The following is a 27,276-nucleotide window of genomic DNA, read 5'->3' as shown; positions in this document are numbered from 1 at the left end:
CCCGTCTTGAAAGCGGGTTATGGGGCTCAAGATCTAAAGCTGAAAGCTCTTGGCAAAGTAGGGTACCCTCTCTGATCAGCTGGCCACAGTATGCATCTGAGAGGGATGCTGTGCAAGGATACCGTGTTATGTGTCAGGTAAAGCACCTTGGGTTAGAAAGCCTCCCATTCCTCCTCCTCCTCCCCTTTGTTACACACACCCCTCCCACTGTCCTTAGCTTCCCGGGCCCCTCTATGAAAGGGAGGTGAGATGGGCGGGGCAGGGGATGGCCAAGCTCTAGTGACGCAGGGCTCATGTGACTGGCCGGGTGCCTATGTGGGTACCAGCCCCCGTGCCCGCCCACCAGCCGGCTCACCCTGCTGCCCTGGTCTGGTCTCAGAGCCCACACAGAGCTCCCTGGGTTGCCCAGGTGGCGGGAGAGCAGCGAGCCGGCTTCCTCCAGCCTGAGGCAGGCAGAGAAGACCTGTCTCCGGTCCCTGCAGGTCAGTGTGAAGGCAGGTGCTTACCGCGGACACGGGAACAAGGATGGAGTGGCTGGGAAGGGGCCGGGGAAGGGATCTGGGAGATTGATGAGAGGGGATCCGGGGGGCACAGAGTGGGCGGGGGCGGGAGGACCCCGCAGCGGGTCAGCTAGCTTTCTCAATCCTCCTCCTGTGAGCGCCCCATCCCTTTTAGATCAGGAAATTGGGCGGGGGGCGCCCCCGCAGTGCGACAGCAAAAATGCAGGCATATTCTGGAAATAACCACCTCTCACACTCCGCACCTACGAAGGCAAATTGACCTCGGTGAAAAGCGGGTGGGGTGGAGCAGGTTGCCTCCAGGGGAGGAGACACGAGACCCAAACGCAATTTGAAAGCATCTGGGTCTGGCGCTCAAGGCCTGGAAAGAAATGGCGGCTGGGGTGTGTGTGGGGGGGGCGCGGGTGGACGTCTGTCTAAAAGGGCCTGGAGGCAGTAAAGGGACCCATGTCCCTGTGAGTCCACTGAGCACGCAACCCCTGCCCAGTCTCCTGTCTGTCTGCAGGTCTCCGCGTCTGTTCCTGGCACTGTGCGAGGCCTGAGGAGGAGCAACCTGTCCAGAATCTCTGCAGGTGGGCGAAGGGGTGGGCGGCAGGGACAGCGACCCAGAAGGATTGAGAGAATGGAAGGAATGGCCTGGGCAGAATTTGGGGCCCCACTGCCTGGGCTGAAGGAGTGTAGAGAAGGTGACTAGGCCTGCCAGGGAATGGTGGGCCCACATGTGGGGGAGGAATGGTGGGGTATGGGGTGGGCAGAAGGCACACTTGGGGCCAGGGTAGGGGATCCCTCACCAGGGGCAAGATGCAAGTGCTATCAGGACTTGCAATCACCACATGCCTTCAGTTTCCCATGTCTCCTCTTTTCTTCCCTTCTACTCCCCAGGAAAGGAAAAAGTGGGAAAACCTCAACATGGAGAAACCCTGTAGTAAACATGAAGGGAAACTGGAAAACGAGGGGAAGCCGGAAGAGGATGTAGAGCCTGAAGATGAAGCAAAGTCAGAAGAGGAAGAAAAGCTGGACGTGGAAGAGAAGCCAGAATGTGAGGGAAAGCTAGAGGATGAGGGAGAGCCAGATGAGGAGGGACAACAAGAAGATGAGGGAAGGCAGGAAGAGCAGGAAAAGCAGGGAAAGTCCGAAGGTGAGGGCAAACCACAAGGTGAGGGCAAGACAGAATCCCAGGCAAAGCCAGAGAGCCAGGCACGGACCGCTGAAAAGCGTCCTGCTGAAGATTATGTGCCCCGGAAAGCAAAAAGAAAAACGGATAGGGGAACAACGGAGGATTCCCCCAAGGACTCTCAGGAGGACTTACGGGAAAGGCATTTGAGCAGTGAGGAGATGATGAGAGAATGTGGAGATGTGTCAAGGGCCCAGGAGGAGCTAAGGAAAAAGCAGAAGATGGGTAGTTTTCATTGGATGCAGAGAGATGTACAGGATTCATTCACCCCAAGGGGCCAACGGGGTGTCAGGGGAATGAGGGGTGGAGGTAGGGGTCAAAGGGGCTTACATGATATTCCATATCTGTAATGCCTTTGGCCTTGAATTCTGAGTTCTCGGATGAGAATATTTACGGCCCTGCTTTCCTTGGTAGTTATTTGCCAGGTCCTGTGCTTTTTTAACCTTAAGCTGATTATTTGCTTTAGCTACCACTTTTGTTACCAGCAGCCTTTTGATCCAACCACAGTACTCTTTTAGTAGAGGATTTTCATCCATGTGCATGTAAGAATGTTCATGGTTCACTGTAAAATAATGATAAAGAAAAAAGTTTGCAGAACCTCATCTACAGTATCAGACCATTTTTGTAAAAAATGTAAATATATTTGCATAATGCATTTGTGCGCAGAGAAAACTCTGAAAGTGTGTATGCTAAAAAGTAGGCAATGGTTATTCCTTTATAGTGGCCAAGGATAAGCCTAGCTTGTACTTACAAATGAGTCCAGTAAACTGATGGGTAGGTACCTCCATGTCGGGCCTCTGCTGCTTTGTCCCTCCCCATGTTTTCCCTAATTGTAACCAAGTCAGTGGGCACTGCTGCCCGTTTTCATGTGTCCACTACCATCTTATGACTCTACCTGTGTGTAATTCTTTTTCTTTTTTCTACTCATTATTCTCTACTTCTTCCTGATGTGCATGGTTTACATTTGTCATAATAAAAATAAACAAAAATAGAAAACAATACCATCATAAGCAATTGAACTGTTCAGTGAGATTTTGAGGGCAATGAAAACACTTAAAATTCATGCTATCAAAAATTAAGATGCTAGGTAAAACCTATATTATCTCTGGAACTCATAGCTAAAGGAATAAAGTTGGTAATTATAATAGATCTTTAGCTTTAGGGTTAGTCTTGTTATCTGTGAAATGGGGATGATAGTTGCCTCACAGGACCACCCATTGTATCAGATGAGGTGCTAAGTATGTGGGCTGTATTGTGAGCTGGCCTCCCCAGCAATCAAGGGAAGAATGGCTCCTATACCCTTTTCATGTAGTAGCAGGAACGTGGATGGAATCAGACACTTGGGGGAGGAGGGCTGAGGGAAGTCTCAATCATGGCCAGGAACAAGTCCAGGCAGCTGAGAGGGCAATATCACTCTCTCCTGGGTACTGCCATGTCCTCTGGGTGCTGTGCCATTTCTCCTGAGTAAAATTTCTCTGGAGTCACTGGTGAGCCAATTTTGACTAACCCTTGACCCTTCCCTGAAAGTAGGTAAAACTCTTTTCCCAGTTTAGAGTAACTATCACCAGTGACACATGGGTACCACCCTAGTGCTGCTTGAGCCTCTTATTAATACCTTTCAGGCATTTTTTTTTGCAAACAATTATTTATTTGTAATTGCTTTATTTGTGTATTTTTGCATATATAAATGTTTTCCTCACAATGTTTAGACATTTCAGGGCAGGCTATACCAGAAAAAAATTCTGTATGATAGAGGCTATGTGGTTCTCATAGATTACATCTTGTCTGCAGACTCTTTTTCCTAGGTTGTGTTCATTTTCATTAAACTTATTAGGCCCCACCTTAGCAGTTCAGTACATCCATTAATACATTTGAGTTTTAAACCCTTAGTAGTGAATATATTGTGGTCCATGGGCCAGCTGCATCAACATTACCTGAGAGCTAACTAGAAATTCAGAATCTCAAGCCCTAATTCAGATCTACTGAGTTAGAATCTTCATTTTAACACAATCCCAAGGTGATTCCTGTGCATGGTGACGTTTGAGAAGCACCAGCTTAGAGGGAGACTCTTTTCAGGCTCCCTAGTCCCACATTTACACAAATGATGTGCTGAAAATAATAAATATATACACTATATAAGATACACAACAGATTAATAGGCCCATGTTTGTCAAACTGCAGTTGTCCTTTTCCCATGCAAAGTAGACCATGCAATTATTTCAGTGGGGCAAGATCTGCACTTGTTAATGACATATAATAGAATGGTGTTGAATAGAGCCAAATAGAAAATATCAAATTGTATGTCAAGTAGTTAGGGTAAAATTTGTTTTGTGAATTTTGTGTTTCAGATATGTATGTTTGTATGTGTGTTCACATTGGATTGTGGCGAAAAATATATTTCTGACTGTAGGCTGTGGTTTAAAAAAATGATAAATAGACATTGGACTCTGCATCTCAGAGCATAACTTTTCCATTTAATACTTGTATTTCTTGTGTCTAGCACAAGTACCTGACAAGTGGTAGGTACTTAATAACTGAGTCAGAAACCATAAGTTTTTCTCCAAGTTCAGCCCCTATTTACATAAATAAATTGAATAATTGAACAAATAAATTATCTAGCAGAATTCACTTACAGATACAAAAGGATAGGGAAGTCATAAGGCATCACAGGCTGAACAGGGCTTGCAGTAGTTCACGTCAAAGCTGCTATTAATAAAGAATACAAACTCAGCAGCACCAAGAAGAGCTCCTGGAATTTCTCAATCCCTGGCCAGGCAGGCTCTGTAAAATCAAACTAAGTAACTGTAAAATCTATACTGTAAAAGAAATAGGAAAGGGTCCTGTATATGACACAGGAGCATAGCCTCACCAAGGAGTAGAAGAATGCCTACCATGGTGGTAGGATATGGGGTAGACCAGTGGTTCTCATCCTTTCTAATGCCACAGCTCTTCAATACAATTCCTGTGGATCATGACCTACAGGTTGAGGATTGCTGGGGTAGAGGGACCTAGAGGGGTAGCAGTTGAACACATAATGTGCAGATGACTTTACTCAACTTAGCTGAGAGGAGTTAAGATCTTGAATTTTAGAGACAACATATGTCCTATTATTTTCTGCTTGGATTTTGTGTGGTTTCCAGTGACAGTGGTTTCCAGGTGTCACAGTTTCCAGTGATACCTAGAGCAAGAAAAGGACCTACAGTAGGTCCAGATTATAGCATGAGCTTCTATGACACTTCAAACTCATGACCCTGCAGATACAATTGCATCATGTCTGTGCTAGATAGAGAGGTTCCATGAAGTCTGAGAAAGCCTAAATAATGGAATTAAAATATATGCCCCTGGGGTTTTAAATCAAAAACTATGTTCTCTTCTCTTGGCATCTAATCTACATTTGAGAAGCTGCTCCTGGTGTGCTACCAGATCTTGGTGGAGACTTAACACCTGATCATAAGGTAGTAATTTTCTACACAATCAAGCTACTCTTAATGAAACTTTTTTTGTCTGCTCTATTGAATAATAAAGTTTGGTGTGGGCATCAGCTTTCCACCATTAATTGCAAATAATTTAAAAAGATTAGACCTACCTAAGCTGAGATGGGACACTTTCATGTGCAGTTGAATCAGATCCTACTATTCATTGTCTTTCTCTCTACCTGCATATATCATATATGGCCTCATGAGAAGTTCTTCATAATCATGATCAGTTAGAAAATGAGGCATAAAACAATGCCTGTTTCTGGGTGTATCTTTTTTGTATGTTGAGAGCAGGTACAAATATATGGTTGTTTTACTGTAGCTACCCTCAGGCATAACCCAGAAGGACAGTGGAAAAGAGATATGCTACCAATGGATTGGATTTTGTGTGGTTCATATTGTTCATTTTTTGGTAAAACCCTTGCTGGCTGTATATATGGATATACTTTGCCTTGTGAACAATGACTAAATACTGACTGGTATGGGTCTTAGAGAAAATTAAATTGGAAAATTAATGATGAAAAGGTCGGGAAAAATATGCTTATAGATGTACCACTCATGAAGGGCACAGTTAGTAAAGACACTTGTGTCTCATAATGTAATGGTTTACTATTGCATAACAAATTACCACATACCTAACAGCTTAACAAAATACACATTTGTTACCTTACAGTTCTGTAGATCAGAAGTTGAGCATGGAATAATTGTGTTCTTTGCTTAGAGTCACACAAAGCTGAAATCAGTAAGTCAGCCAGACTGAATTCTCACATGGAGGCTCTGGGGGGAAATAGGAAAACCTGCTACTAAGATCATTCAGGTTATTTTCAGAATTCAGTTCTTTGTAGCGGTAGGACTGTGGTCTCATTTTTTTAACCTGTATGTTAACCAGTCTGTTTTCAGCTCCTAGAGGCCACCTGCATTCCTTTCCATGTGGCCTTTTTCAATGGCACATTGATTCTTTCTTCTGCTTCTAATCTCTGTCTTTTCTATCTCTAACTCTAGACCAGTGGTTCTCAACCTTCCTAATGCTGTGGCCTGTTAATAAAGTTCCTGTGGGTCACAACCCACAGGTTGAGAACCACTGCTGTAGACCCTTATTTAAACAGATGATGTGATTAGGTCAAGCTTACTTTGATAATTTTCCTACGTTAAGGTCAACTGATTAGGGACCCTGGTTAAATCTGCAAAATCTCCTTATGAAAAGACATGGACTAGTATTTTATTGAGTAACTGGGAGAAGGTATAGACACACACACACACACACACACACATACATATCATGGATGATAAGTTGTGGGACCCACGTTAGAATTCTGTCTACCATAGTCTACCTTCTGATACCCAAATTTATGTCCCTCTCAAATGAAAACTACATTTGACTCCTCCCAAGATTCCCAAGAACCTCAACCCATTATACCATCAGCTCAAACGTCAAATTATCTAAATTATCTGAACCAAACATGGATGAGGAACTTGGGCATAAGCCATTAAATAAACCTGAAGATATTCCTCCTCATCTGTGGATCTATGAAACTAAGGGACAAATTCTCAGCCCACAAAACTCCTAACATTGAATACGAGGCTGTTGCATGACCGGAGACACGAACGAACAGCAGCTTTGCTGTGGGTGTAAACTTGCTCCTGTAATTATTAAGTCAAGAAACTGACTACACGAGTTGAGATGGCATGTAGCAAAGATCTTTATTTAGGGGTTTGATTTTGTATCTTTCTAGTCACACATACACTTAATCTATTATCTATTAGTTTCACCATTACCTCAATTTACCTATCTAAAATCAACTAAAAAGGAAATATCCTGTTACCACATCAACATAATCACTTTTGCAGTAAACATCTTCTTCTAAACACTGACTAATCTCCGGGCACGTGTGTAAACAAAATCATAAAGAAGAAAGTAGCCACAGGGGGAACAGAGTTAATGGAATAATATCTTCAAGCATTCACTCAGTTTACTCAGTATGAAGTAATGACTGTGTCTTCTCCTCAGGGTAGAGCACCTATAGACCTCTGACAATATGTTGTTAACATAAGTCAACCCTCTGGCCCATATCTCTGAAGAAGGGCAGCATGCCCTTTGATCTCAGGCTTCACGGGGTATACAGCTTCAGAGAAATGGCTTAAGGAATTTATAACTCCAAGGAAGCCAACTCTGCATGTAGCTCAAGGGGATCCAGGTCCCTTAAGCCTCTGGAAGAAAAGCAAGTCATTTTAAACTCACACTGAATTCACTTTGTGTGCTTGATGTAGGATATGTTTATTTCTAAATATTATCCTACAGAGGCAAACACAGGATATTAATTTTAGTAAAACAGAAGATAAAAAGAGGTCACTGGCCCCAAATTCCTTTATTTGGTGTCAAGGCCTGGGAAAAATTCTTCGAGGTTCTCAACTTCCTCTGCTATGCCCTTGGCTCTATCCTCCAAACTCCCAGCTTTATTTTTTTTTTATTTTTTTTTTTTCAAACTCCCAGCTTTATACTCTGAGCTCTTGGTTAGACCATCTAAGCAATTTCTCTTTTTTCATTAAAGATAGCACATATTTCCAGTTGAGTAGTTTTATCAGGTCATTTCCCACAGGAGAATTTTGAGGAGTGTGGCATTTTCCTTTTATTTTGTACTCTCTCTCTCTCTCACTTTCATTCCAAGCTGGCAGTGATTTAATTTTCTGGTGATATAATTTTCTTATGAAGCTTGTTAGTTTTGCATAAATTGCACTGGGCTTTACTCCATTAAATAAAATCTACATGTGCCAATATTTTTAAGTCACCTTTCTCTATTTTCAACTCCTGCTGAGGTGGCTGAGTCCGCTCCTACAGCTTGTGCACATTCCTTGCCACATGGTACCCTCCAGCTTCAAATCAACAGTGGCATACTGAATCCTCCTTGTGCTTTACATTTTTTTTTTCCCCAGAGACAGAGTCTCACTTTATCATCCTCGGTAGAGCGCCTTGGTGTCACAGCTCACAGCAACCTCCAACTCCTGGGCTTACATGATTCTCTTGCCTCAGCCTCCCAAGTAGCTGGGACTACAGGTGCCTGCCACAACACCCAGCTATTTTTTGGTTGCAGTTTGCCCAGGGCCGGGTTTGAACCTGCCACCCTCGGTATATGAGGACGGCGCCCTACCCACTGAGCCACATGTGCTGCCCTCCTCCTTATGCTTTGAATCTTTAATTTCTCTGTCTCTGATCTCTATATTTTGCTCCTCTGGTTTCACTGAGAAAGTGTGTCAGTCATACTTTTAATCTTGACAATGACCTATGTGTGACTGAGTGCTCTCACTTTCTTACCTTTCCGAGGTTTCAACAAAAGGTTGTGCCAAGCACATTCTCAGCTTTTCTTTTTGTCATACTTTCAGATGGAATCTCTTAATTTTAATGAATTTGGCATTTGGATAGGATGGGTATTTCCCAAATCACTAAGCTCTATTTCATTCATGTTAACACATATTCCCTCAATTTATCTTTCTTGTCACATTTTGTTAGAGCCAACAAGAAGATATTAGGCTGCATCTCGGAACTATGCTTGAAAAATTTCCCAGCTAAAAGTCCAAGTCTATCACAAGTTTTACTTTCCACTTGACTGTAGAGATAATTTCTCTAATCTTTATGCCACTACAATAAGGATCTCCCTTCCTTCAGTTTCTGGTAAGATGCTCCTCACATCTTCCTGGCCCCTCCACAAGCAGGGTGTTTAAGGCATATATATATATATATATATATATATTTTTTTTTTTTTTTTACAGTTGGATAAAGGTAATCATGTTCGTTTAAATTCTCCCAACTTTCTTCCACTGCCCATTTCCCAAGCCACTCATACATTTTTAGATATTCAGCACTTTCAGTACCAAAATCTGTATTCGTAATATGTTACTGTGTAACAAGTTATTTCAAATTTAGAAATTTGAAACGATACCCCATTCTGTGCCACAGCCTGGGTGTATTCCTTCTTCAAGGTCTCACAAGGCTAAAATAAAGGTGTCAGCTCAACTGAGTTCTTATCTGGAGGTCTTGGGAAACAATGTACTAACAAGCTCATTCTTATTGGCAAAATTCAGGTTTTTATACTGAAAGTCTGAGGTCCCCAGTTAGGATGGAGGCACATTCACTTTAATTCAATTTGAGGTTGATTTTTATTTAAAGCTGGGGTTTAGACCTTGTGAGGGCAGGTTTATTTCCCATTTACCTTTTTCCTAGAGTAGATATATACCAGGGCCCACTTCCTTTGGTGCCTGAACTTCAATTTGTGTTCCACCTTCCTGAGATTGCTGAAAACTTCACCTACTTCTCGGCCTGATATCTTCAATGCTCCTATCAATGAATGCCTCAAGGCAAAAAATTGTGCTGAGTATAGAGTTTATCTCTGTAGGCTTCTATTCTCTTCAAGATTTTGGTCTCACAAGACTTCATGGCCATGTTTTCTTTCCAATGTCTTCAAACAGATTGTTTCGGTTTTGTCTAGCTTTTCTAGTAGTTTTTCATGGGAGGGTTTGCTCTGAAACAAGCTAATCTAACATTGCTAAAAGTCTAACTTTTCTAGTCCTTATTTATTAAGAACTTTTCCCATGATAGATGCCTTATGCTGATCACTTAAGTGAAAAACAAATCTTTCAGCACTCTACCTGCCTTATGAGCAGCCCATGGACATATTTCTCCTCAAGACCTTCTTGTCACAAAGCTTCCAAATTTATTTGTTCCTTCCAAGTCCCTGAGAAGCCAGTCAACCCACTTTTCATTACTTGTGAATCAGGCCATCTCTTTCCATAGCAAGTAAACAATGAGATACACCATCTACATTTCTGTCTATTAGGATTTACTTTGTCTTTCATGTCTGTCCCGGAGTGTGATTGTGGTATAATAGCTTTCCTCTTCCATTTAGTTTCAGAATGCTGGGTACATTCATCTATAAACCAGACCCACACTTCTTTACTCTCCAGTCACAAAGAATGTCCTATTTGGTCACAAAGGTGGGTTAATAGAGAAGTGGCCAAACAGTAGGAGAAGGTACCTTGAGAATCTGAATGCCCTGCTTGTGCAGTTATTCTGTGCCTTGTAGTCATACTTAGATGCAGTCAGCTATATATAATTCTCATCTTAAAATACAAAGTTGATGTACTAGTCTTGGGATTTGATGAATTGAAGAGGACCCTGTCCATAATAAGCAGTTTGGGATACACAGTTACTTGTAATTCCCCAGGAATATATTGGGAATCTGACAACATCTAAGAGCTACTTTTCAAATAGAGATCAAAAGTCTTATTTCTTATATCTCCTTATTTCCACAAGCCTCTCATTCTTATTATTGGTTGTGATAAAGTATGGGGTTTCCAGAGATTACATCAGTTTAGAGGCTTTGGCTAATAACTCTTAGAAGGCCTTGGTATTTCCTTTTCCTTATGTACAGTCACCTCTGAAAAGTGCCTGCAGGTCTTATTGAGGAAAGTATGATAGAAGATTCATGGCAAACACAAGTTTCTTTAAGATCATACCTTAAAGGTACCCTACCTTCCTCTAAGTTGGGTAAGAGGCTGAGAAATCCTACTATAGCAACTCAAATTAAGCTAGAAGACCTAGAATTTTTTCTACTTGAGTATGTCAGGCAGCCTCTGATAGGCTTCCCAATTACCTCATTTTTAGGAATGCTCTGGTTAGCCATCACCAAAGATCCCTGTGGTTCAAAACTCTTCTAATTACTGTTTTAGTCCTGTGGCCTATTGTAAAAGTTGCACTTGTGTCAGATAATTAGACCCTATCACCTGAGCTTCACTTCAAAATTCACACTAAGATCAGGTAATCCAATTCTACTACAGAATTCTCCACTAACCTTTCCAGCCTACAGAGCACAGGCCCACAGAAATCTTCAAGGATGCTGGTGACCCTCTTACCAATGCATTTTTTCATACCTTGGAGTATGTCTGCACAAATGCCCCTAACCTTTATATCAGGGTTCCACTCCTTACTTTTTTGTAAAAGCCTACTAGTGTCCTTACTGTATTGTAGAAGCCACTGCAGGTGGAGCATTTAATAGGAGTAGAATTGTAACACCATGAAGATCCAGGCTTGCTTTGCAGCTATATCTACCCTAATATGAGGGACTCCTCTAGTACTCTACATGTGTTCTCTGTTGTATTTTTGTAGCTTCCAATGTTCTTTTTCCTATGCATAATCTTTAATGTGATCAGATGAATACAGGTGACTCTACAACCTTTTTCATAATTATTTTTGCCTCAGTGCTTGAGTGACAGACCCACTTGATTTCCCAAAGTGGGATTCTACCTGCACTTCCTCCCATGTCATCAGTGCTGTTTGAGTAATCATGATACCACTACATTTCATGAACCTGTGGACCTCTCCTAATACTTGTCCCTCCTCTCCTGATCTCCATTGTAAGGAGGTGATACTTTCCTTTATCAAATAAATGAGCAACTCAATTCCAAGGGTAATTTCTTATATCTATTAATTTATCTGAGAAGTACATTTCACACAAAAGGAGCACATTCATATTGGAAAATTTGAGGGGAATTTTTAACAAAGGAGAATATACAAAAGTGTGAGAAGGGTATTGGAGAACCACAAGGATCTTGTAATACACCATGGCTAAGAAAGGTGAGATTACCAGAAGCAGGCTCAGGGACAAAGAGAAAGAGGGGTTACTAAAACTTGGAGATACAAAGCTTATGTGGAGACAGCCACTGTTTAGGGACCTTGGAAGAAGAGATTCCATCAGCATCTGATGACACAGCAGGAAGCAAGGTAGGAAGAAAATTTTCTGACCACATTCTTTACTGCTGGCTTCCAGAGGACAAGTGAGCCTTTTGATGCGGTCAGACTCTCTTGGGACACAGAGCAGAGTAGAGGGGGTAGAAGGTGAATCAAGATGGGAAGGTGAGGCCATAGCTAGCAAACTGGGAAAGGCCATATTAGAAGTACTCACCAGGAATTGTGCCTGCAGCTTTTTATTTACATAAGAAGGTAAATAAAAGGCTTATTGCTCTACAAGAGTTAATTCTAGCAACATTGAGATTTTCCTGAACTGATCTACTGTAATAAGAAATTCTCCTTCATGGCACCGACCCATAGTAAAAGCATAAAACATACTGGTTACGAGTATTGTTTTATAACCATGGGTCTGAGGGGTTTGGGGTGATTTATACCAGCTTTCCAGCTTTATTGATAACAGTGAGCTAGATCTGGTATTGGTGAACCTCCCTGCAAAGAGTTTTGCTCCTGGGACTGCCTCCATAGCAATAATATACCTACATACCAGAAACCTGAACTGAGGCTCCATTTTGCATTATCTGGTTTTCTATGCATATATGAATGATTCTTGATCTGAAAGAAAAAGTATAACTTGTCAGAGCTCTTACAGACAAGAAAGACAGCTGAAGCTTATACCTGAAGCTTATAGCTGATCCCTCACTCTGAGACAACATTTGGTTATGATATACATCTTTAATGCTGTCACTATATTGCATCTGTTTTTCTGCAATAAACTGTAGGTTTGCAATCACTACCACTTGGGGTCCCATGAGTCTTCTTTAGCATAGAACTGTTTAGTTACCACAGTTAGTATGACATCTGTCACAGGAAATACATCATACCATATATGTGATGTCTTGCCTTTGCCTTTGTTTATAGGTTCAATTTTCTCTAAAGAAGTTTTCAGAATATGTGCAGTAGACATATTAATTCTTGCCTTTACAGAGTCTTATTCCCAATTTTTGTTTTATAACTTTTAACGGCCTTTAGCTTCCTCATCACCAAAAAATAAAAACACTGGAACATTTTTCTTCTGCTTACCTATAGTTTACACTTAATAACACTGATCATAGTGAATATATAAATAGATCATAGTGAATATATAAATCAGTGGCTATTAGCCTCTAGTGTGAATCAGAATCACCTAGGAAGCCTGTTAAAAATTGATATTCTAGAGCTCCATTTGAATCTGAGGTAGAGGTCAGGAGTTCATATTTTCAACAAAATCCTTTAGTGATTCGGACATGTGGCAAACTAGCACACTTAAAATGCATTAATAAAACAAGATAAGATTAAATTTGATGCACAAACTCTTCTCCCTGGTGTTCCTTTTGGAATTTCAAGTAAATGCCTCTAGAGAAGTAGCGTCCACAGTTATTTATGTAGACATGGAATGATCTGGAACAAGACATCTTGACTCAGCTATCATTATTTACAAATTTATTAAGAACCTATTATCTGTCAGGTGCTGTGCTAGGCATTAGGAGTACCAGGATAAAGAGAAGGTTGTGCTTTGGGAATTAGAGTTCACTGTTTCTCAATTTTTTTAAAAAAAACTGCAGCCTACAGTCATCACAACTCACATGTACACATGTACATATATAATAAGTGAAACACAAATTTCACAAAATAATGCTCATTTGACCTACCTTAATATGATCTAATATGTAAAACATATGTAATATGTATTAATATGTATTGTACAGGTATGTATGATCTAAAATGTAATACATATTAATACATAATATATCATATTAAACAGATATCTAATATCTGTTTCTGATTGATTTTATTCTGTCTTATTTGGTTAAAACATACTGCAGGTCTTGACCCACTGAGTTTATTTTAAACTACACTACTACAGAGAAGTGAAACTGCAGTTTGACAAACACAGGTCTATTTAACAATCTGTGATGCATATTTGATGTAGCACATACATATTACTTATCCTTCTAGTCATGAATTTCGTGAGTAGGTAGAAGTGAGGAGGCTCAAGTTCTCCTTATAAACATGTGTTTCTCAAACTTTATTTTATTTTATTTTTATTTATTTATTTTTTTTTATTAAATCATAGCTGTGTACATTAGTATGATCATGGGGCACCATACACTTGGTTCATAGACCGTTTGACACATTTTCATCACACTAGTTAACATAGCTTTCCTGGCATTTTCTTAGTTATTTTGCTAAGACCTTTACATTCCACATTTACTAAGATTCACATATACCCTTGTAAGATGCACCGCAGGTGTAATCCCATTAATCCCCCTCCCTCCACCTACCGTGTTTCTCAAACTTTAATGCACACAGGAATTGCCTATAGAACTTCTTAAAATCAGAAAAGATTGTGATTCAATAGATCTAGGATAGTGACCTGAGATTCTGCATCTCTGTCTTTTAAATGACGCTAGTGCAGCTGGTCCATGGGTCCATTATTTGAGTAGCAATGAATGCTCTAAAAATTACAAATGTGGGAAAGTGTATCACAAGTTGCCTGGAAGAGAATTTCCTCTAAGAAATAAAAGGAAAAAAAATGCAACTCAAATTGTATCCCAGGCTCCCATATCTGAATCTAGTGGAGAAATGTACACCCAAAACACTTACAAACCAACAAATACAGAAAGGATCATTCTGCTAAAAATCCAAAATCCCTCAGGGATCAAAGGATCATTGAGCTGTTGCCCTATTGGTTGAGTATAACTCTAAAGTGAGGGAAAGGGTTTCAATTATACTTCTATAGTAGTTATAGGGCAGAGTTGGTTAACTTGGCTCATTACTGACACCAGTTAAGTCACCTAGGCTTTGTCACTTTGAGGATGCCAGCACACCAGCAGAAGTGGGGACCTTAGAAGGGTGCAGGATTTATGAGAAGGGTGTGAGTCTTACAGCCCAGCAGATATGGCATTACCTAGGAGACGATGACATTCACCTTTACCTTCCTGGCCTTATTTCTGGATACAGATAAGATGTACTTCAGCTCTCCTCTGATGGGGTCTTGCTTCTGCTAGTGCAGGAAAGAAGGTAGATGCCAATCCAAGACACTTCACATGCTCTGTACTTTATCTAATCCACTCAACAGTTCTGAGAAGCAAGTATTACCTGTTTGACAGATGACAAAACTGTCCCTTAAAGCAATGGATCTATAATAACTATAGATTGATTTCTGTGGATATGAATCCCAGAGATAACATGTGTTCTACCTATCATTTTAACTTCTGAGAAAAATTTTAAGCATTGCCGGGCACAGTGGCTCATGCCTGTAATTCTAGCACTTTGAGAGGCCAAGACAGGTGGATTGCCTGAGCTCACAGGTTTGAGACCAGCCTGAGTAAGAGTGAGACCCCATCCCTAAAAATAGCCAGGATTGTGGTGGGTGCCTGTAGTCCCACCTACTTGGGAGGCTGAGGCAAGAGAATCACTTGAGCCCAAGAGTTTGAGGTTGCTGTGAGCTGTGACGCATGGCACTCTACCACGGGTGACAAAGTGAGACTGTCTCAAAAAAAAATTTTTTTTAAGTGTCTTCAGTACCTTTATAAGCTTACCAAAGAGTTCTTCTCATTTCTTTTTACATACTGCCTTTTCATTTTAAAATATTTTGAATAGAAAGAAAGCACAAAAATGAAATTGCCCACTATCTCACAACTCAGAAAACCACTGTTACCATTTTTGTTAACAAAACTTTCTATTTTTCCTGTACATAGATGTGCCATATAAAACTATTTTATTTTTATTTTTTACAAAACAGACCAGTTCTTTAGATGACATTATAAGCTGCTTTATTTTTTTCAAGAATCATGACATCTTTGCAATGAACATGGTGAAAATTGGCTACTGAAATCTAAAGCAAACCTTGCAGTTGAGTTAAAAGGCTGCTGATAATAAGAGAGGTGCCTAAAGCAAAATGGTAAGGTTAAAGCACAGAGCCTGGTAAATGCCTGCATGGACCCTACACATAAGGAATGTCTTCAGTATCTCTTCTTGGGGCCCTACAGCCACCCCTGAATTCCCTTGGGCCCCTGGGATAGAAGGGGTCTTGTAAATTTCTTTGCATCCATAAAAATGCCCCTAACTTCTGTTTGCTTTTTCTCCTTTTCTCCTCCACCCTAGCCATATTGTCAAATTCTCTTATCATGTCCTCATTGCTGAAATTCATATCATGGATGGCCTCTTTATATTGCTTAAGGTACTGAGCCAGCCCCTTGTTGGTTTTTCTTTTGGCTTTCCTGGGTATGTCATCCTCAGCTGGACGCTTTCTTGCAGCCCCTGTTGCACTCTCTGGCTCTTCCTCACTATCTGGCTCTCCCTCACTCTGTGGTTTTCTCTCCTGCTCCTGCTTTCCAACACTCTCTGGATTTTCTGCCTCTCCCTCACTCTGTGGTTTTCTCTCCTGCTCCTGCTTTCCAACACTCTCTGGATTTTCTGCCTCTGGCTTTCCCTGACTTTCTGACTTCCCCTCACTCTCTGGCTTTCCTTCTTTTGCCTTTCCCTCATTCTCTGATTTTTCTTTATTCTCTATTTCTTCATCTTCTGTCTGTCCTTTGTTTTCTGTCTTTCCTTCATTTTCTAAATTCTTATTTTCCAGACTTTCTAGCTTTCCTTCATGCTGTGGCTGTTCCTCATTTTCCATCATTTGGTGGTGTGAAGGCACTCCTTCATTTTCATTGTAGAGTTTTTCCATGTTGAGATTTCCCCTCTTTTTTGTATCCTGGGGGATGGGAGAGACAAAGAGGAGACAGGAAATTGAGGGCATGGGGTGGACTGCAGGTCCTGATAGCACTTGCATCTTGCCCCTGGTGAGGGATCCTCTACCCCGGCCCCAAGTGTGCCTTCTGCCCACCCCATACCCCACCATTCCTCTCCCACACGTGGGCCCACCATTCCCTGGCAGGCCTAGTCACCTTCTCTACACTCCTTCAGCCTGGGCTGTGGGGCCTCAAATTCTGCCCAGGCCATTCCCTTCACTCTCTCAACCCTTCTGGGCGCTGTCCCTGCGCCCACCCCCTTCACCAACCTGCAGAGATTCTGGACAGGTTGCTCCTCCTCAGGCCTCGCAGAGTGCCGGGAACAGACACGGAGACCTGCAGACAGACAGGAGATAGGGCAGGGGCTGCGTGCTTAGTGGGCTCCCAGGGACTCGGGTCCCTTTCCTGCCTCCAGGCCCTTTTCGCCCGACAGACATCTATCTACCTCTCCGCATCCCAGCCGCCATTTCTTTCCAGGCCTTGAGCGCCAGACTGAGATGCTTTCAAATTGCGTTTGGGTCTCGTGTCTCCTCCCCTGGAGGCAACCTGCTCCATCCCACCCGCTTTTCACCGAGGTCAATTTGCCTTCATAGGTGCGGAGTGTGAGAGGGGGTTATTTCCAGAATATGCCTGCGTTTCGCTGTCGCACTGCGGGGGTGCCCCCCACAATTTCCTGATCTAAAATGGAGGGGGTGCTCACAGGAGGAGGATTGAGGAAGCTAGCTGACCTGCTGGGGGGCCCTCCCGTCCCCGCTCACTCTGTGTCCCCACCTCCAGGTCACCAATCTCCCAGATCCCTTCCCTAGCCTCCTCCCGGCTGCTCGGGGATCCTACTGCCAGCCAGTCACTCCACCCCCGTCCCCAGTCGGCGGGCAGCACCCGCCTTCACACTGACCTGCGGGGACCTGGATTAGTCCTGTGCTGCCTTGGGCTTGAGGAAGCCGGCTCGCTGTTCTCCTCCACTGGGGCACCTCAGAGACGTGGTTCCACTCTGGCGCCAGGACCAGACCACAGGGCGGGGACTGGGGCTGCTGCCCACGTTTGTGCCTTGTGAGTCACGTGAGCGCCGCGTCACTAGAGCTCTGTCCTCCTCCCCTCATTCCTCGTTCCCAAGGGACTAGGAAGCTGAGGACCTTGGAGGCGGGGCGGGGGGGAGTGAGCGGAGGGGTAGGAGAGGGGATTAGCATAAAGAGTGTCACTGAGAAGAGGAGGAGGGGGAGGTTTTCCCACCCCAGGTGCTTTACCTGGCACATAGCTCAGCATCTCTCTCAGATGCACATTGTCGCCAGGTGTGACAGCTGATCAGAGAGGGTACCCTACTTTGCTAAGAGCTTTCAGCTTTAGCTCTTGAGCCCTACAACACGCTTTCAGGACGGGCTCTGCCTAACTCTAGCCCAAGTGCTGGTGCCCGTCAGGGAGCTGAGCTGCTGATGCTTCTGGGATGCCGTCCTGGGCCTGCTTTCTCTCAGTCCCCCGAGTTCCTTCTCCGTGGGTCATCTTGTTCACTTTCCTGTAAACACCAATGACTCCCAAATCTACATCTCCAAGCTATATCCTCCTTTGAATCTCATACCAGCCTTGCCAACTATCTACTGGACATCACTGCCTGAATGTCCCTGAGGGACCTCAAAGTCCATGTACTCAAATTGATTTCACCATCTTCCTTCCAGGCTTTTATGTTGACCTTTCTTCACATTTGTAACTTACCCTCCAACATTCAACCTGCTTCCATAGACAATGTCAGATAGCTAGTAAAGAAAGCATTAAGACATTTTTTAATACGGTCCTCAGATGCACTGATGTATCATAAACCTTGGTTCACAGCACACCTTTATCAGTGACCCAGGTTTGTCTCTCTTCCTTCCCTTCCCCCCTCCACCATTTTTTCCTTTTCTTCTTCCCTTCCTTTTTCTTTTTCTTTCATGTTTGTAAACCACCATCCAAAATAAAAAACTATAAAATAACCAATATTATAGTTTCTACAGTAGTGTCATTCACTCATATATATTATATATATGCACATATATATTTATACACACATGTTTACTTATATGTGTTGCCATCTATGTGTGTATATACATGTATGTTATATGAATGTGTGTATTTGTGTATAAATCCAAGCAATTACTATTTCTATTTTGATTTGCAAAATACCATCTCTTGTTTGCACAATTATAGAATATGTGAGCAACACAACCAATTCTGATTATATTTCTAGTATATATTTTTCTTCATTGAGTAAAACATTAATCTTTCAACAATATTCTACTTCGCCAAAATGTGTATTGGCATTATCACCACATAACAAATAATTTTATCCTCAATGTTGAACTTTTTAACTGAATTCTCAAGGCTCAGTGTTTCCCTTTCATTAGTATGAAGTTTCATAAAATTATTATTGTTATATGAATTTGATGAAAAACATAAATTGCTGTTGAAAAAAGCTGATTTTCTGTTTTTATCATTTAATAATGATTTTAAGCTGTCATCAATAATTGTTTGCTAATTTATTTTGCTAATAGAGCCAACATATTGACAACTGTCACTCCTATTTTTAAACATGTACACAAAAAATTGGATTAAAATTAGTATAATTAAATTAGAAGAAATGTCATTTTATCTTAATTAGTTCTGTTCACAAAATGAGAAGTCGAAGGAACTTCTGCGTTTGCATGTCTTAATCTGGCATATTATTCTTCAAGTAATTACTATCTTCTGGAGCAGATATTAATCTTTCTTTAGCAGGTATGTAGATTTGGGGTTTCATGAAGTCAGGGATATTATTAAAGTCCACTTGATACATAGTATGCCTAGTATGTCAACAAACATGTTTTTGCGAGTAAAATGTTTATTATTAACTTTCTTAGAAAAATAAGTTACTTAATTTGACATTCAAGATGCACTTTTGTTTCTTATTGCAAAATTAAAGACTCATTCCCAGCAATAAAACAAATATAGATGTAGATTTACACTATAAAACCATTAAGTGATGCAATAAGATATATGTATTTAATCTTTGTACCTAGTTCCTTCCACAGAGCTTCTAAAACCCTTGGCATTTCCTGAATGATAATGAGGTGACTCTTAAATGGTCCCCCAGATTAGCTTCAGTATGGGAGCTAGTTGTCAGTGGAACCAACCATGTGATTTAAAAAGGTTAGAATTTTCCGTCCCACTGCCCAATATCCTAAAAGGGAAGAAAAGCCAGAAAATTTCAATCACCAATGGCTAATGATTTAGTCAGTTATGCTTACATAATGAAACCTTCACAAAACCCCCCAAAGCTTCTGAGTTTGTGAACACATCTACTTGTGGGGAGGGTGGTATAAATCTGATGCTAACTCTAGGCAGTTAGTGTCAGAATTGAGTTAAATATTGCACAACCTAACTGGTATCTAGAGAATTGGCTGTTGATGCTGGAGAAAACACTGCAGACCTTATAGCTCATGCTGGATGCCTCAGCCTCTATATCCCACACACATTTCACAAACAATCTATAATTCCTCATGTTTCCCTCTGACCCTGTTGTCTGGCACTTTCATGTATTTTGGATGTCCATGGATGATACATGGCCCACAGTTGGCAGAGGTAGCAGCATCAAATGCCATCACCACCACTGCCTATGACATGAAAGAGCTATTTCTCTAACTGTTCTTGTATTATGTACTTCATTTTAACAATGAGTAGTATGTTGTTCTTGAAAGGGATATGTTAATCATGGTGAACTAAGAAGGAGTCAGAAAAAAAGAGACTGAATACTATAAGTCATCTTACATAGTTGTAACCAAGTGTTAAAGTGAGAACTACCCACTGCAAATGCATCTGGCCCACTACTGGACAAAACTATGTCAAAAATATAAGTATAAATTAAAGGTCTGTGGTGGGCTTAATAATTGTCCTCAAAGATATGCAAATCTTAATCCCTAGCACCTGTTAATTTTACCTTATATGCCAAAATTGGACTGTACAAATGTCATTAAGTTAAGAGTTTTGAGATGGGGAGATTATCATGGATTATCCAGGTAGGACCTACATGAAATAATACATGTCTTTATAAAAGGAAGGCAGAGTAAGATGTTGCTCTGCTTGTTTTTGAAGATGAAGGAAGGAGCCTAGAGTCTAGGAATCCAAGGAATATTGCTCTAAAAGTTGGGAAAGGCAAGAAAATGGACTTTCCCTAGAGCTTCCAGGGAGAGGAAGGTCCCGCCAACACCTTGATTTAAGCCCAATAAAACTGATTTTGGAGGTTGGATTTTCACCACTGTAAGAGAATTAATGTGTATTATGTTATATAAGTACTGCACTCTGATTGTGCCACTGGAACTCCCCATGTGTATTATTTTAAACCACCAAATATTTGGTTGTCACAGCAGTACTAGGAAACTAATTCAAGGTCTACTAATTAGACCTAGGGATTAGACCTAAACTAATTCATGTTCTGGCTTACTTTGACAATAATCTCACAACAACAGTACACTGCTTAAAAATGAATAATTTTGGAACATGTTAAATTAGGTAGGTTGCTAGGCCAGTAGGCAACAATTAGAACTGTTCAGGGAAAATCTGGAGGTGTGTTTATCCTAAATATAAAGTCACTAGCACAGTCACTAGAGCATAACAAATGTTCAAATTGGTGAGTTTTTTCAGTTTCCTGGACAAGAAGACCATGCCTTTCTAAAAAAAAAAAAAAAAAAATTAGAAAATTATAGATGTACATGTAATTTTAAGAAATAATAGAGATATCTCTTATCTCCTTACCCATTTTCCTCCAGTGTTAACAGCTTGTATAACTGCACTACAGCATCAAAACAGAAAATTAACATTGATGTAATTAACCAGTCTTACTTGGATTTCACCATTTTACCTGTACTCATTTGTGTGTGTGTGTGTGTGTGTGTGTGTATTATTTACATGCAATTTTATCACATGTACTTTCCCAGATGGGGATAGTATTAAGCCTTACCTAGATCTGAGAGGTGTTATCCAAAACTTGGCCAGCATAGGAGAAATACTCAAGACCTATAATGTGTGCTTGGCTCTCAATGTTGTATTACAAGCCTTTCTGCAAAGTCTCTTCTTTCTGGGTCAATTGTACATATTATCAATAAATTAGCATCAAATATGCAAAGTAGGATGAAAACATATATAAAATAAAATGAAATGAGGTGATTGTTTTCTTCTTTGAATTCTGTGGAACTGACTCAGTGATTGTTTTCTTTTTCCCTAAAATATGTGAGAAATTACATCAGCAAATAAAAATGATAGAGCTAATACATAATGGCAACTTATACATTTCCTTTTGTGAAACATTTTCATTTAACAAGTGTTTTTGACCTGTGTATGATGTTCTCCTTGACAATTCATGTATGTATTGGCAATTAGTAATACTTTTTCTTTCTCGAAGTGGACATTTCCAGTAATTATAAACATTTCAGAAGAAAGATCTAGGGTGTAGAATTTGGCAGAAATGTCTGGCAAATGATTTACATATAATAAATATCTTTTAAAATATTGATTTATGGATCAGAGAAAGGCATTAGCTTTAATGCATTAAGAGCCCCTATAACAAAGGGCACAAAAAGCCCAAATTTGTAAAGAATACATAGAGAAGAAGTGTAAATGGGCAATAATTACAAAAAAAAAGATCTAACTCATTAATAATTTAATGAATGCAAATAAAAGCATCTAAATAACCTTTTATCAATCATCACTTATGACAAAAATTAAGTATAGAAATAACCCAATCACATGGCCAAAAAATTCACAGAAGAAAATTTTTCTAATTTTCTCTGTGTGGAGAGAGAGATGAGAGAGAAAGTGAGAGAGGGAGGGAGGGAGCTGTAGGGAGGAAGAGAGGGAGAGAAGGAAGGGGAGGGAGAGAATCAACTTAAATATGAATCAAGGATATGGAAATACACTTATAAGAAATCAATTTAAATTTTATGATGATTCTAAGTGTGGCAAAGAAATGAGAATTCTCAAATATTTCTGAAGACGTTTAAATTATTGAGATCAAGTCCTAGGGAATACATATTTAAACATGTCATGTAGGGAAATTTTCCCAAATGTGCAAAATTAAGATGGTAAGAGCATATTCACTAAAATATTGACTTAAATAGAGAAAAAAAACAAGGAATAAAATAGAAGCAACCCCAAGGTTCAGTGATACAAAAACAAATATGTAATAAAGGTTAATAAAACCATTTAAGCATCTCTAGAAAAAAATGATATCTGGTTTACCTTTTCTCTAGTACCTTTTTCTTGGAAACTTAAAAAAAATAAATTTACTATTTATATTTTAATAGATTAGGGAGTGCAAATGGTTTCTTTGTTACATAAATGAATTGCACGGTGGAGAAGTCCATGTTTTTAATATATTTATCACTGGGAAACTAGATAAAGGTAAAATATTAGCTGTGTAACTGGAAAATATTTCTTTTTTAAAATTTTTATTTATTTATTAATTTTAATTTTAATTTAATTTAATGTATTTACTTATTTTTGACAAAGTCTCACTTTGTCACCCTCAGTAGAGTGTCATGGCATCAAGCTCACAGCAACCTCAAACTGTTGGGCTCAAGGGATCCTCTTGCCTCAGCCTCCCAAGTAGCTGGGACTGCAGGTGCCCACCACAGTGCCAGGCCACTTTTTAGAGACGGGGTCTCACTCTTGCACAGGCTGTTCTTGAACTTGTGAGCTCAAGCAATCCACCTGCCTCCTCCTCCAGAGTGCTATGATTACAGGAGTGAGCCACCAAGCCCCGCCTAGGACAAGTTTTTTTTACAGCAAAAATGACCATTGATAATTGAAGACTTCTGTCCTTGAGCATGCCTCTTACTGCTACAACTTACTTACAAAGTGACAATTATGGATTTATAAAATACATCAAACCCTTTCAATCATAGAGCTTATAACCTGGAGTTCCTACACTCTATATGGTCTCTGCTTATACTTGAGCACTCACTCTAGGGAGCAGGGGATGCAAAGAATAAAGTTTGGACAGGTCTAAGGACTCCTACTGCTGAAAAAGCATGCATATAAGACAGTGAATTCTACTGTATCCTATTACAAAGCCAAGGGAATCTAGTAGCAGTTGTATCCTGTTACAAAGCCAAGCAAACCTAGTTCCAGTTGAGTCCTGTATTTGATTGTCAATCTGAACCCAAGTTCATTTATGTGAGAGCTACAAACTAGAACAAAAATAGTATGTTCATTCAATGGAATACGATGCTACAGTTTAAATGAATAAATTATATTTACATTTGTTAAAATGGGTGAATCTCTAAAGTCACGTTAAGTGAGAACAATTCAAGTGACAACATGATAAAACCAACACAATACCACTTACAAAATTGAACCTTATGTATATAAAATAATACCTTACGATCTTTATGATACACAAATATAGGATAAAAGTAGAAATAACTAATTGGAAAGTATGCATGTAGTTGTTATCTCTAGGGAACTAAGGAAAAGAATGGGATGATGAACCTTCTGTTGTATTTGTAATATTATAATTTTCCTTACATAGGTCTGAATCAAACATGACAAAACTTTAGCTATATATGGTGAAAATAGAGATGTCAGTTAGAATGTGTTTTTTACTTTTCAATGTTTGAAACATTTTTTGTAAAACAAGACATCCTTCGTATTAACCTGGATGGAAGTGGAAGACATTATTCTTAGTAAAGCATCACAAGAACGGAGAAGCATGAATCCTATGTACTCAATCTTGATATGAGGACAATTAATGACAATTAAGGTTATGGGGGGGGAGCAGAAAGAGGGATGGAGGGAGGGGGGTGGGGCCTTAGTGTGTGTCACACTTTATGGGGGCAAGACATGATTGCAAGAGGGACTTTACCTAACAATTGCAATCAGTGTAACTGGCTTATTGTACCCTCAATGAATCCCCAACAATAAAAAAAAAAAAAGATAGATAATATTCCATGTTGGTGACTGCTTTAGTAAATGTCATTGTACAAATTGGTAAAACATTTTATACTACATTGTTTAGCTGCCTTTGCAATTAGGTGAATGCCATCTGTAGTAAGAAACTTTGATACCTCTTGTCTCCTCTTTCATGGACACACATCCACCTCTTTCATGGACAGCTCCTTGTCAACTTACACCAATGGCAGCAGTGTCCTACCTCAGGCAGGTCAGCCTTATTTACTTTCTTGCTTCAGAGTCTTCTAATTAGCCTCAGCAATGCTCTTAACCCCCACACCAATCTCATCTTTAAATTGTAAGGGGATTAATTCCGCCAGAAGCAACTTTCAATGAACACGACACCAAATGATGGAGAAACCTTCCAGCCTCCCCACCTAGGGTAGACAATTCCGAGAGGCATTCTGTGTGATTCTCTGAGGTCCTCGCTATGTCCAGTCCCTATTACCTATACAGTAATGTCAATAATGCACTATTATATTGGTTTTAACTCATTTTGGCTTGATTCTGGCTCCTACTTCACTGCTGCTTCCTAGGATCACCTCCTAAATAAATTACCAGCACCTACATCCTTGGCTTAGTTCTCCTTGGGAGTGAACCCAAACTAAAATACTGAGTAGTAGAATTATTTCTGATGGAATGTAGGCAGAAATGATGATTGTTACTTCTGCACTTGACTTCTAAAAGTCTCCCAAGCAATAATGCATGTTCTCTCGCTCTGCCGTCAGATAATAGATTATAGGACTTAGACTTCAGGGAATGGCAGGACAAGAAAATAGAATGCCTTTGGCCCCATCTTCTCACTTTAAGAAAATGCAACCATATGAACCACTCGATCAGTAACACCACTGTTGCACTATTTTATGAGAGAAACTTAAAACTTTATTACATTAAGTCAATGAAAAATTAGTTTATATGCTATGCCATTAGGCTACCCTAACAAATACAATTGGGCACCTTTTTTTCCTCATTGGTGGAAATGTTAGGAGTGCAAAATTATTTTATCATTTTATTATTGTTTTCTCATAATGAGAATACAGGCACTTAGATGAATGGAGCAAACATCTGTCTGATATATCTTCAGTTCAGAGTTTTGGGGATAGAGGTTCTCTACTCTCTTAGGTGTTTCAGAAGAACCTAAGAGCTACTCCACATCATTCCTCTGAACAGACTTAAATTCATTTCCCCATGATGAGAAGAAAAGCTTGCGTTTAAACTCATCTGAAGAATGTAGTGGTAGATCATACTAGATAAGTAAGTTGTGGTGTTTGCCTAATAGCAGCTTGGTACATTAATATAGTTATAGGAAAATTCTGGACCCTTCCTGTATTTACCAGAGCAGGAGTCTTCACATTAACATTATCTAGACCCATAGGCCAGAATTTTACCCATCTGCTACCTCCCAGAAATAGAAAAATCCAATAGTGGCTAGCATTGCTTTGACACACAATTTTCCACTCTTTCATTCACTAATAACTAAATATATAATATATTGAGCTTAAAACCTGCACTGTTCCACTGGAGGTGTCTCATTAACTACAAAGCAGACTTAAATAAGGAAGAAATAAAAATAAACAGTACATGAGAAAACTGGAGGGATAAATTTGAGATAAGATAGCTTTTTCACATTAACTTTTAAACTTGCTCAAGTTTCAAAGAATTGGAGATTTTAAGGCCAGATTCAGTGGCTCATGCCTGTAATCCTAGCACTTTGGGAGGCCGAGGCAGATAGATTTCCTGAACTCAGGAGTTTGAGACCAGCTTGAGCAAAGTGAGACCCTGTCTTTACTAAAAATAGAAAAACTATCGGATTGTTGTGGTGGGTGCCTGTAGTTACAGTTACTCAGGAGGCTGAGACAAAAGGATCAATTGAGCCCAACAGTTTGAGGTTGCTGTCAACTATGATGCCACAGCACTCTACCTGGGGTAATTGAGTGAGTCTCTGTAAAAAAAAAAAAAGAGAGAGAGAGAGAAAAAAAGAAAGGAAGGAATTAAATTTTTTTCCCAGAGACCTTTATCCTCAATCAGTCATAGTCATTTCTCTCTCCCCCTTCAAAGTCAAAATTCCAATGTTTATTTACATTCCCTGTTAATATTCCTCACTTCCCACTTCTCCTTATCCTAGTGCACCATGGCTTGTTCCCAGTGAATGTGCTTTCACCAAGGCCATAACCTGTCTTTTTGTAACTAGGTCTAGATATTTTGTATAAATATGTCAATACATAAGTAGTGGCACTTTTAATGACCTAAAATATGCACACTTGTGCAGACTGTTTCATTCCCTTACCAACAAATTTTTGTTAGTTTTCCAGCCTTTGGAGCACGATGTACTGGAAATAAATCCGAGCTGTTCTGCTCCCTAACTGTGCAACCTCAGGCCAAGTTCTTATACTCTCTGTCCCTCAGTTTTTCACCCATAAAATGGGCATTAGCCACATAGCATGTATCTTGTAAGGGTGCTGTGAAAACTGAATGACTTAATAATTAAAAAGAACTTGGCATATAATACATTCCAGTCATTTTTATCTGATTTTATTACCTGTATTAACCTTCACTATACATACTATTCTTCTGGTATGGGTAATGTTTACTTACAACCAATGACTTTTTTTCTTTTTTATCAGCTTAACTGAAAGTA

The 27,276-nt window shown here is 40.1% G+C and overlaps 2 protein-coding genes across 4 annotated transcripts; one reads left to right on the top strand and one right to left on the bottom strand.

Moving 5' to 3' along the window:
* The first annotated feature begins 334 nt into the window (after window positions 1–334).
* On the top strand, window positions 335–2,291 carry TCEAL6 (transcription elongation factor A like 6). Its single transcript, XM_053579604.1, is given in 4 exon segments — window positions 335–482; window positions 1,024–1,090; window positions 1,401–1,961; window positions 1,963–2,291. Coding segments are annotated over 2 exon segments (564 nt in total). The 5' UTR covers window positions 335–482; window positions 1,024–1,090; window positions 1,401–1,427; the 3' UTR covers window positions 1,993–2,291.
* A 13,415-nt stretch (window positions 2,292–15,706) lies between these two features.
* On the bottom strand, window positions 15,707–17,715 carry TCEAL2 (transcription elongation factor A like 2). Of its 3 annotated transcripts, XM_053579603.1 has the most exons (4): window positions 17,584–17,715; window positions 16,958–17,024; window positions 16,370–16,651; window positions 15,707–16,306 (listed from the first exon to the last, which is right to left on the bottom strand). In XM_053579603.1, the coding sequence occupies exons 3-4, from the start codon at window positions 16,622–16,624 to the stop codon at window positions 15,893–15,895; spliced, it is 669 nt and encodes a 222-aa protein (XP_053435578.1). In that variant the 5' UTR covers window positions 16,625–16,651; window positions 16,958–17,024; window positions 17,584–17,715; the 3' UTR covers window positions 15,707–15,892. The 3 variants fall into 3 exon arrangements, with proteins under 3 accessions (XP_053435578.1, XP_053435575.1, XP_053435577.1); XM_053579600.1 differs by having other exon boundaries at window positions 15,707–16,651; XM_053579602.1 differs by lacking the exon at window positions 17,584–17,715 and adding an exon at window positions 17,134–17,521 and having other exon boundaries at window positions 15,707–16,651.
* Between the last annotated feature and the right edge of the window lie 9,561 nt (window positions 17,716–27,276).

This window comes from Nycticebus coucang, chromosome X (assembly GCF_027406575.1).
Source record: "Nycticebus coucang isolate mNycCou1 chromosome X, mNycCou1.pri, whole genome shotgun sequence".
NCBI lineage: Eukaryota > Metazoa > Chordata > Mammalia > Primates > Lorisidae > Nycticebus > Nycticebus coucang.
Note: the sequence above shows the minus strand (reverse complement) of the source record. Positions and strands in the feature narration are given on the sequence as shown.

Coding starts and splice junctions, on each gene's coding strand:
- TCEAL2 (XM_053579600.1), bottom strand. CDS start 16,624: ATGGAAAAACTCTACAATGAAAATGAAGGAGTGCCTTCACACCACCAA.